General features: G+C 39.7%; 1 protein-coding gene across 30 annotated transcripts in view; it reads left to right on the top strand.

Moving 5' to 3' along the window:
• Positions 1-12104, top strand: part of CDKL3 (cyclin dependent kinase like 3) — a 134802-nt gene that overhangs the window by 43346 nt on the left and 79352 nt on the right. For 29 of the 30 annotated variants that reach the window (XR_008625435.1, XM_055112673.1, XM_055112668.1 and 26 more), the window contains 2 exons: positions 5683-5795; positions 8088-8227. Coding sequence is in view for 28 of the 30 variants with exons in the window: in XM_055112673.1 (XP_054968648.1) it covers positions 5683-5795; positions 8088-8227 (253 nt within the window). In the remaining 2 variants the exon portion in view is untranslated. The remainder of the gene's footprint in view (positions 1-5682; positions 5796-8087; positions 8228-12104) is intronic. The other variant, XR_010112127.1, reaches the window with a different exon arrangement.

Raw genomic sequence — 12104 nt, 5'->3', positions numbered from 1 at the left:
TTTCCCACAAGCTAGCTGGCCTATACTCTAGACTGCAGGTTCATTAAATTGATAAATCTCCACCCAGTTGTCTTTCACCACATTCTGTACTGTGGTTGAGAATACCTTTAGGCTGGAACTTCTCTACACTCTGTTGCAAATGATGTCAATTCCTTTGAAAGGCATTAGGAGCCATCTAATTTATGGCTTGCTTCTTCCCCCAGGCAAAATCTCTGAGCCCAGTTTCTGGATCTGGGTTGAATTCACGGCAATTTTCTCTCTAAGTTATACTGTTGCTCTTAAGAGGTGACTACTTAGTGAGATATGGAGAGCAGCAACCTGAGGTCCCCTCAGCTTGCTTCTCCTGGCATGAAACCTCTGCCTTATGGGTGAGGCAAGTGCAATTTGGGCCCCAGTATTCTCTGCACTGCATTCAAGGTAGAACCATTGTTCCATGAACAGGGGCTGGTTGGAAGAGTGTCTCCCTTCTCTTGACACTAATCACCCAGAACTTAGCCTCAGCAACAGGCAGCTGGGAGAATAATGAGAAATGGTGAAGTTCCATTCCTCCTGGGAAGAAAGCTCTTCAACTGGGAGCTGGAGGAAGAGGGAGCCCTAGAGTGGAGTCTTTGCCTCACCAGGCAGAGAGTGGGGAAGGAAAAAGTTGTCTTGGTTTAGGTACCACAGACTCATCTTTCTTATACTGAATTGCATAGTTTTTAGAGGATAAATAAATCTTCATTTTATGCTTAGCCTCAGGACTATAAGGACTATGTGTGTGTATATATATATATACATATATATATATACACACACGCTTTAAGTATTTGTGTTTAAAAAAATAATTCTGAGGCAGGAGAATCGCTTGAACCTGGGAGGCGGAGGTTGCAGTGAGCTGAGACTGCGCCATTGCACTCCAGCCTGGGCAACAAGAGTGAAACTCCATCTTAAAAAAAAATTTACTAGTTTCAGTGATAAACTAATAAGAGAGTAAGTCAGCTGATCTCTTCACTCTGTCATGCTAGAAGTTCATACCTCTGTTTGTTTTTTTTAATCCTTCCTTACCCCTACATGTTAGACCTAAGCTTTTTTGGATCTACTTTTCCTGATCAAGGCTCGAGTCTAATACCTTTACTTTCCTTAGTAGGTTAATTTTGTTTTCGTTTTTTCTATTGGACAGCTCTTTTTCTGCAAAATGTTGTGGTTGAAGTGAAGAGGAGAGGTTTTCTCTATAGCTAACTAGGACTTGCTCGTATTTCAGAAAATAGGGGATCCCTTTAAGATCACTGCTGCAGTGATAATTAACTAGATGTGGTCTGTCTTCTATTGCTCTTTGAAAGGCCTGCCTAGATAATGCTTTAAATTTCTGCAGAGAATGGATTACCTTACTAAATTGTACTGTGAAATTTCAGGTCAAGCTGGGGAAAAGTGAACTGCTTTGTGTAGGAATATTTTTAGTGTCTCTTTTGGTAGTGGAGGAGGTGCATAGAAATTGCATTCTGTGGAGAGAGTACTTAAAAATAATTACCTTTGGCACGGTGCAGTGGCTCACGCCTGTAATCCCAGCACTCTGGGAGGCCGAGGCGTGCGGATCATGAGGTCAGGATATCGAGACCATCCTGGCTAACACGGTGAAACCCCGTCTCTGCTAAAAATACAAAAAAAAAAAAAAAGCCGGGCGTGGTGACGGGCGCCTGTAGTCCCAGCTACTCGGGAGGCTGAGGCAGGAGAATGGCATGAACCTGGGAGGCCGAGCTTGCAGTCAGCCGAGATCGCGCCACTGCACTCCAGCCTGGGCGACAGAGCGAGACTCCATCTCAAAAAAAATAATAATAAATAATAATAATAACAATTAACTTAAAGCTTGAGAGTTTTTTTTAAATGCAAAAGGTCATATCTTTATTAGACATCAGAAAGATGCAAACTTATATCACAAGGTGGTACCACTATATAACCACCAGAATGGTTAAATTGAAAAAAAGACAGTAAATACCAGTGTAAGTGGAGCAGTTAGAACTCACGTAACACTGGTGGGGAAATGTAAACTTGTACAATCTCTCTGGAAAACTGTTATTAAATAACAATTAAAGCTGAACATACACATATGTGTATTCACCAAAAGATCCAAAACTTGGTCTTAATTTTATTTATTCTCACTAAAACTTATTAATATTCATTAAATTCTTAAAACTTGTGAAATAAGCAAGCTTATAAGTTACTATTATATCATCTATGGTTATAATGTAGATCTGAAAAACTGTATGTACTATAATTAATTCCTTTATTTCTTAGGTCATTATCTAGCAGTATACACACATGCATACACATACTTCTCCATCTCCTTCCTTTTGAACAGAAATAGGAACATACTATATACATAGTATAGAATCTTGGTTTCCCTCCCCACTCTTCTTTATTTACTTATGAGACAGTGTCGCATTCTGTCTCACAGGCTGAAGTACAGTGGCATACTCATGGCTCACTGCAGCTTTGATTTCCCAGGCTCAAGTGATCCTCCTGCCTCAGCCTCCAAAGTAGCTGGGGCTACAGGCATGAGCCACCAAGCCCTGTCACTTTTTATTTGTTTATATTCAGGGACTTTAATTTTTAGACCAGTTTTAGGCTCCAGAAGAATTGAACAGAAAGTGTAGTTTTCTTATGTCCCCTCCACCTTACTCCACACATTTCTCTATTACTAACATCTTGTATTAGTGTGGTACGTTTGTTACAATTGATGTACCAATATTGAAACATTATTAACTAAATTCCATAGTTTAGAGTTTACTCTGTGTTGTATTTCCTGGGTTTTGATAAATGTATAATGTCATGTATCCATCATTATAGTATCATACAGAATAATTTTATGGTCCTAAAAATCTTCTGTGCTTCATTTTTATTCTTCTGTCCCTCTCCCAGAACTGCTGGCAGTCATTGGTCTTTTTACTGTTACTATACTTTAGGCTTTTCCAGAATATCATATAGTTGGAATCACATAGTATGTAGCTTTTTCAGACTGGCTTCTTTGACTTAGCAATATATATTTAAGGTTCCTCCTTTTCTTTTGGTGTCTTGACAGCTCACTTCTCTTTTATTGCTAAATAATATTCCATTGTATGTATGTACCACAGTTTGTTTATCCACTCACCTATGGAAGGACATCTTTATTGCTTCCATGTGTTGGCAATTATGAAGCAAGCTGTTATAAGCATTCGTGTCCAGGTTTTTATGTGGACAGAAGTGTTCTACTCACTTGGGTAAATCCCAAGGAGAGCAATTGCTGGGTCGTATGGTAAGACTATGTTTAGCTTTGTAAGAAGCTGTCAAATTGTCCTCCAAAGTGACTGTATAATTTTGTGTTTCTACCAGCAATGAATGAGAGTACCTGTTGTTTGCCATCCTCACCTGCATTTGATGTTGTCAGTATTTTGCATTTTAGGCATTGTAATAGGTGTGTAGTGGTATCTCGTTGTTTTAATTTGCAATTGTCTGATGACATATGATACTGGGCATCTGTTAATATGCCCATTTGCCATCTGTATATTTTCTTTGGTGAAATGTGTATTCTTATATTTTGCCCATTTTTTAATTGGGTTATTTTCTTATTGAATTTTAAGAGTTTTATGTATTTTGGATACAAGTTCTTTATTATTTTGCAAATATTTTCTCACAGTTTGTGGCTTGTCTTTTCATTTGCTTAACAGTATCTCTCATGGAGCAGAAAAGTTTAGTTTTAGTGAAGTTCTAACTATCAATTTTTTCTTTTGTGAATTATACTTTTGGTGTTGTATCTAAAAACTCATTACCAAACCTAAGGCCATCTAGATTTTTTCCTATGTGATTGTCTAGAGGTTTTACAGTTTTGCATTTTATATTTAGGTCTATCATCCATCTTGAGTTAATTTTTGTGAGAGGGATAAGGTCTGTGTCTAGATTCAGTTTTTTGTATGTTCCAGCACTATTTGTTGAAAAGACTGTCTTTTTTTTTTATCTTATTATTCAATTGCCTCTGTTCCTTTGTCAAAAATCAGTTGAGCATATTTGTGCAAGTCTATTTCTGGGTTCTTTATTCTGTTCCCTTGATCTATTTATCTATTCTTTCACCAATACCATACTATCTTGCTTGTTGTATAAAACATCTTGAAGTCAAGTAGTGTCAGTCTTTGTTCTTTTTCAAATTGTGTTGGCTATTCTGGGTCTATTGCCTCTCCATATAAACTTTGCAATCAATTGTCAATATCTACAAAACAATTTCCTAGGATTTTAAAAAATTTACAGATTAAATTGTATGTATTTATTGTGTACAGCATGATGTTTTGAGGTATATATACGTTGTGAAATGACTAAATTTGGCTAATTTACATATGTGTGTTACCTCACATAATTATCAATTTTTAATTTACTGGGATTTTGTCTGGGATTGTATTGACTCTACATAAAGCTTGGAAGAACTGACATCTTGACAATATTGAGTCTTCCTATTGATGAACATGGAGTATCTCTCCATTTATTTAGATCTTTGATTTCTTTCATGAATGTTGCTTTTTTCACTTGACAATTTATCTTGGAGATCATTCCATTTCAGCACATATAGATAGACCTACCTCATCAATTTTTTTTTTTTTTTTTTTGAGACGGAGTTTTGCTCTTGTTGCCCAGGCTAGAGTGCAATGGCACGATCTCGGCTCACCACAACCTCCACCTCCCGGGTTCAAGTGATTTTCCTGCCTCAGCCTCCTGAGTAACTGGGATTACAGGCATGTGCCACCACGCCCGGCTAATTTTGTATTTTTAGTAGAGACGGGGTTTTTCCATGTTAGTCAGGCTGGTCTCGAACTCCTGACCTTGTGATCTGCCTGCCTCGGCCTCCCAAAGTGCTGGGATTACAGGCATGAGCCACAGTGTCCAGCCAGACCTCATCATTTTTAACAGATGAATAATATTTTATTGTGGGGTTGTACAAAAATTTTCTTAGCCATTCCCTTATAGGTGGAGGTCTAGGTTGTTTCCGATCTTTTTCTTCTACGAACAGTGCTGCAGTGAAATTCTCATATAATTTATATTTGTGCACACATGTGAGTATATCTTAGGATAAATTCCTAAGAATAAAATTGTACAATCAAAAATATATACAATTTAAATTTTGGTGGCTTTCGCCAATTTTTCCTCCAAAGAAGTCATATAAGTTTACACTCCCAGAACAGTACTTAGGACTATTCCTTTCCTATAGCCTCACCAATATAGCAATTACCAATTCTTATAAAGTCGGTATATGAGCTACAATAAAAACTTACAAATGGGCCAGGCGTGGTGGCTCACACCTGTAATCCCAGCACTTTGGGAGGCTGAGGCGGGCAGATCACGAGGTCAGGAGTTTGAGACCAGCCTGGCCAACATGGTGAAACCCCATCTCTACTAAAAATACAAAAATTAGCCACATGTGGTGGCACACGCCTCTAATCCCAGCTACTTGGGAGGCTGAGGCAGGAGAATTGCTTGAACCCGGAGGTTGCAGTGAGCTGAGATTGCAGCACTTGCACTCCAGCCTGGGTGACAGAGCAAGACTCGGTCTCGGAAAAAAAAAAACAAAACTTAAAATGATACTACTTGTTTCTTTAGCCTTGGCCTTCTTTAAACATATTTTTAAGAATATATTTATAAATTTCTACATGAAAAAGTGATTTTTTTTTCCCTGATCTGTTTCAGACCTGTGGATATCTGGGCTTTGGGCTGTATGATCATTGAGATGGCCACTGGAAATCCCTATCTTCCTAGTAGTTCTGATTTGGATTTACTCCATAAAATTGTTTTGAAAGTGGGTAGGTATTACTGAAATAACATGAGTTACATGTCTAAAATAAATATTGCCAGATCAATTCTGCTTGATTTTCAAATTTAGCTTTTCTGTGTAAGTACAGGGAAGCATATTGTTTTGATAGATGGCAGCAGATGGCTTCCTTGGGCTGATAAAGAAGGCAGAAAATTCTCTGCTTTAGCAAATAATATTTTCTTTGCTAGGATGCAAATAGCTAAGCCATATGTTGATGGTTGATGCTAAGAAAAATAGTGCAATAGGAATGTACTTTAATTTGTCTAAAAGTTGTTTTTAAATTAGGCTTCTACAAATATCTGTACCTTTATATAAGGACTTTAAATAGTAGAGTTGAGTCAGATGCTTTTTTAAAGCACTTGGAAATAGAAAAGTAATTATTTACTCAGAAACCACCCTTCTTTTTAAAGAAAACAATAATAGCCAGATAGCTAAATAACTTATTCAAGAACATATTTGATGAAGGCTGGGCATGGTGGCTTACACCTGTAATCCCTGCATTTTGGGAGGCCAAGGCAGGAGGAGCACCTGAGATCAGGAGTTGGAGACCAACCTGACCAACATAGTGAAACCCCATCTCTACTAAAAATACAAAAAAAAATTAGCCAGGTATGGTGACAAGTGCCTGTAATCCCAGTTACTCAGGAGGCTGAGGCATGAGAATCACTTGAACCCAGGAGGCAGAGGTTGCTGTGAGCCACGATCACGCCACTGCACTCCAGCCTGGGCAACAGAATGAGACTTAGTCTCAAAAAAAAAAAAAAAAAAAGAATATGTTTGATGAGAGTTTAATTATTTGATGATCTGCTTTGGCCACCAAAACATTATGATGGTTAGCCTTGAATGTGCTATTTCAAGATTTGTGGGTTTTTTAAATTTTAAATTTAATTTTTTTTTTTTTTTTTGAGAGGGAGTCTCGCTCTGTCACCCAGGCTGGAGTGCAGGGGCGTGATCTCAGCTCACTGCAAGCTCTGCCTCCTGGGTTCACGCCATTCTCCTGCCTCAGCCTCCCGAGTAGCTGGGACTACAGGTGCCTGCCACCACACCTGGCTTTTTTTTGTATTTTTAGCAGAGACGGGGTTTCACTGTGTTAGCCAGGATGGTCTCGATTTCCTGACCTTGTGATCCACCCGCCTGGGCCTCGCAAAGTGCTGGGAATACGGGCATGAACCACCGCGCCCGGCTAAATTTTAATTTTTTTGAGACAGGGTCTCACTTTGTCACCTGGGCTGGAGTGCAGTGGTGCAATCATGGCTCACTGTAGCCTTGACTTCCTGGGCTCAGGTGATTCTCCCACCTCAGCCTGCTGAGTGGCTGGGACTACAGGCACGTGCCATCATGCCCGGCTAATTTTTGCGTTTTTAGTGCAGCTGCGGTTTTGCCATGTTGCCCGACTCGTCCTCCCAAAGTGCTGGGATTACAGGCGTGAGCCACCATGGCTGGCCAAGATTTGTTTTTTATTATTTGTGGATGAGGAGCTTGAGGAGCTCTTTGTGTGGTGGGGAAGATATGCATAAATTTGTAATTACAGGATTATGAAGAAGATACTATGAACAATTCTAAAAACAGTGAAATCTGGATAATTACTGATTTAAGAAATAGTTTAGAGCCTTAAGACACCTCACATTTTTGTGTCTTTTAAGAAGTTCTAGTTAAGAGATTAATATTAGAAGGAACCTTAGATGGTGGGGTTTAATCCTATCATTTCACAGATGAGAAAACCAAGCACAAGAAAGGAAGAGATTTACCCAAGGTCACAGAACTAGTTATAGCAAAACTGCTAGAACTTAGTTCCCTCCACTCATATTTATAGTTCTTTCCATTCTGCTACTACTCTCTAGCCTTGTTTCTTTTTTTGCAGTATTTTGATTTCTACATACCTTTAATATTTTAGCTGTTTTGAGTAAGGTTTCAATGTATTTTGCTGATGAACACTTAATAGTAAAATCATTTGGATACCCATATGGAAATGCATAAAAGTTGGAATGTGCATTTTCTGATAGCATTACATATTATGTCTTATAGTTTGGGAAAAGCAAATAAACCTGGTGGTTTTACATCTTCTGTTGCCTGTGGGCTATCAGCAGATAACTGACGAAACCTCAGTTTTTTATGACATATTCAGATAGTTTTTATTCAACTTCAAAAAATTAAAATACATAATTCACATTCTTCCTTGTATCAGTTTTTAATAATCTAACATAGATGACATAGCAATTTGATTATTTTGATTATAGACTATTTCTCTGTTTTTTAAATATACATTTTTTTCTCTTTTCAGGCAATTTGTCACCTCACTTGCAGAATATCTTTTCCAAGAGCCCCATTTTTGCTGGGGTAGTTCTTCCTCAAGTTCAACACCCCAAAAATGCAAGAAAAAAATATCCAAAGCTTAATGGATTGTTGGCAGATATAGTTCATGTATGTTTTTTTTTTTTTTCCTCCCCCGGAGACAGAGTCTTGCTCTGTCGCCCAGGCTGTAGTGCAGTGGAGTGATCTCGGCTCACTGCAACCTCTGCCTCCCAGGTCATGAGATTCTCCTGCCTCAGCCTTCCGAGTAGTTGGGATTACAGGCACCTGCCACTATGCCCGGCTAATTTTTGTATTTTCAGTAGAGACGGGGTTTCACCGTGTTGGCTGTGGTTGGCCAGGCTGCTCTTGAACTCCTGAGCTTAGGTGATCCGCCCACCTCGGCCTCCTAAAGTGCTGGGATTACAGGCATGAGTCACCGCACCCAGGCGGTTCATGTATGTTGAGAAATTAAGAATTTATATCTGAGAAATTTGCATAAATTATAATACAGTTTTTAATTATCACTTTAATGAAATTCCAAAAGGATTCCTAAAGTAATGTAATCTGTAGAAAATTATGTCTTTAGTACAGAGAAATTAAAATTCATAGACTGTCAGAGCTGAATGCCCCCTAAGATAATTATGTTCATTATATTTAATTTATCTCTATTTTAATGATAATTAGGTATAAACTGGAGAAATGGGCCAGGCAGGGTGGCTTATGTGTGTAATCCCAGCACTTTGGGACGCCGAGACGGGCGGATCATGAGGTCAGGAGATCAAGACCATCCTGGCCAACATGGTGAAACCCCGTCTCTACTAAAAATACAAAAAGTTAGCTGGGCATGGTGGCACGTGCTGGTAGTCCCAGTTACGCAGGAGGCTGAGGCAGGAGAATTGCTTGAACCTGGGAGGCCCAGGTTGCAGTGAGCCAAAATCGGGCCATTGTACTCCAGCGTGGGTGACAGAGAGAGACTCCGTCTCAAAAAAACAACAAACAAACAAAAAACTGGAGAAATTCTAAGGACTTACTATATTTATCACTACCTTTTAACATTCAGTTTAGCCCAGTTAGGGACCTATTTTTTGTACTAAAATATCTACAGGACCTCAGCAGCTGTAGTTTTAATGTTTGAAGATACACCAAGGCCAAAATCCGTCTTGACCTGGAGAAAATAAAAACATTATATAGCTCCTTTTTATTATTTTAAAATTTAAATTTTTATTTATTATTTATTATTTTTGCTTTTGTTTTTGTTTTTTTTTTTTGAGACGGAGTTTTGCTCTTGTTGCCCAGGGTGGAGTGCAATGGTGCGATCTCAGCTCACCACAACCTCCGCCTCCCGGGTTCAAGCGATTTTCCTGCCTCAGCCTCCCAAGTAGCTGGGATTACATGCATGCGCCACCACACCCGGCTAATTTTGTATTTTTATTAGAGACGAGGTTTCTCCATGTCGGTCAGGCTGGTCTCGAAGTCCTGACCTCAGGTGATCCTCCCACCTTGGCCTCCCAAAGTGCTGGGATTACAGGCGTGACCCACCGTGCCTGGCCTTTATTTGTTTTTGTTCTGTTTTGTTTTTGTAAACAGGGTCTCACTCTTTCACCCAGGTCAGAATGCAGTGGTGTCACCTCGGCTCACTGCAGTTCCGACTTCCTGAGCTCAGCTGATCCTCCCAACTCAGCCTCCCGAGTAGCCTGGATGCCCAGATAATTTTTGTATTTTTTGTAGAGATGGAGTTTCTCCATGTTGCTCAGGCTGGTCTCAAACTCCTGGGCACAAACTATTAACTTGCCTCAGTCTCCCAAAGTGTTGGGATTACACACATGTGCCACAGTGCCAGTTCCTGTTTAAAAAAAATTAGTTAATTATTTTTTACAGTCTCATCCTGTTGCCCAGGCTGGAGTGCAATGGTGTGATCGTTGCTCACTGCAACCTCGAACTCCTATCCTCTAGTGATCCTTCCTCCTTGGCCTCTGAAAGTATTGGGATCACAGGCATAAGCAACTGTGCCTGGTCAAAATTTAAATTTTATTTAAAATGGCTAGGTGCAGTGGCTCGTGCCTATAATCCCAGCACTTTGGGAGGCTGAGGCGGGTGGATCACCTGAGGTGGGTGGATCACCTGAGGTCAGGAGTTCAAGACGAGCCAGACCAACATGATGAAACCCTGTCTCTACTAAAAATACAAAAATTAGCCGGACGTGGTGGCGTGCACCTGTAGTCCCAGCTACTTGGGAAGCTGAGACAGGAATCACTTGAACCTGGGAGGCGGAGGTTGCAGTGAGCTGAGATCGCACCACTGCACTCCAGCCTGGGTGACAGAGTGAAACTCCGTCTCAAAAATAAATAAAAATAAAAGCATAAGTTTTATTTAAACTAGGTAATACATATACCAACATATTTAGTACAAAATTTATTTATTTATTTTTATTTTGAAAGTGGTGGCAAGAACCACAATTACTTTTGCACCAACTTAATGTAAGAAATACATAATAATTATAGAAAAAATATAAAATACACAGTAAACAAAAAGGAGAGGTTCAGATTTTCCCAATTCACATGATCCAGAAAAAAATTACTATTATCAATTTGGTTTACAAACTTCTAAAGTTTTCCCAACCAAGTAGATGCATAGAAATTTATGCTTTTAAAAAGGTGTCTTACTTTACACATTGCTATGTAACCTGTTTATTTTTACTTACCAGTACATTTAAAGATACTGTAATGTTAATAAATATGGAACTACATGATAGTTTTCAGAGATTGCGTAGTATTTCATTGTATGACTATACAATTAGTTTATTTAACTGATTTTGCATTTTTGGACGTTTGAATTATTTTCGATTTTCCCCCCGCTATTGGTAAAGATGTGACAATAAAATTTTTTTTTTTTTTGAGATGGAGTCTCGCTCTGTCACCCAGGCTGCAGTGCAGTGGCACGATCTCGGCTCACTGCAACCTCCGCCTCCAGGGTTCAAGCAGTTCTCTGCCTCAGCCTCCCAGGTGGCTCAGATTACAGGCACACTCCACCACGCCTGGCTAATTTTTGTATTTTTAGTAGAGACGGGGTTTCACTGTCTTGGCCAGGCTGGTCTTGAACTCCTGCCCTTGTGATCCACCTGCCTCGGCCTCCCAAAGCACTGGGATTACACGCGTGAGCCACCACATCCAGCTGAAAATTTTTTAGTATTTGTCTATATGCATTTGTTTTATTTTTTTTTAGGAGAAATTACTAGAAGTGGTCCGGGGGCAGGGGCTCATGCCTATAATCTTAGCACTTTGGAAGGCTGAGGTGGGAGGATCACTTGAGCCCAGGAATTCAAGACCCACGTGGGAAATATAGGGAGACCTTGTCTTTACAAAAAACAAAAAACTAGCCAGGCACAGTGGCATGCGCCTATAGTCCCCTGCTACTTTGGAGGCTGAGGTGGCAGGATCACTTGAGCCTGGGAGGTTGAGGCTGCAGTGAGTTGTGATTGTGCCACTGCACTCCAGCCTGGGCAACAGAGTGAGACCCTGTCTTAAAAATATATATATATTAGAAGTGGATTTAGTAAGCCAAAGGATTTATACTTTTTAGAATTTTTGATATTTTGCTGTTTTTTTCACAGAAATATTTTTCTTATTTATATCCTCACTCTCACTGTAGCATTGGATATTATTATTGTTATTTGAGATGAGGACTTGCTATGTTGCCCAGGCTAGTCTTGAACTCCTGAGCTCGACCAATCCTCCCGCCTCAGCCTCCTGAGTAGCTGGGAGGTATCTTTTTAAAAATTGTATTTATATCATTACAGGAGAGAGAAACATTATGCTAATATTCATTGTCTATTTGTATTTCTTTTTTTAAAGAATCCTTAGGCCAGGCGTGGTGGCTTATGCATGTAATCCCAGCACTTTGGGAGGCCAAGGCATGAGGATGGCTTGAGGCCAGGTGTTCCAGACCCAGCCTTGGCAACATAGTGAGACCCTGTCTCTAAACAAAAGGGTCTCTAAACATAGGGTGT

The sequence above is a fragment of the Pan paniscus genome, chromosome 4 (assembly GCF_029289425.2).
Source record: "Pan paniscus chromosome 4, NHGRI_mPanPan1-v2.0_pri, whole genome shotgun sequence".
NCBI lineage: Eukaryota > Metazoa > Chordata > Mammalia > Primates > Hominidae > Pan > Pan paniscus.
The sequence above is the reverse complement of the archived record's forward strand: the minus strand, read 5'-3'. Positions and strand labels throughout refer to the sequence as shown.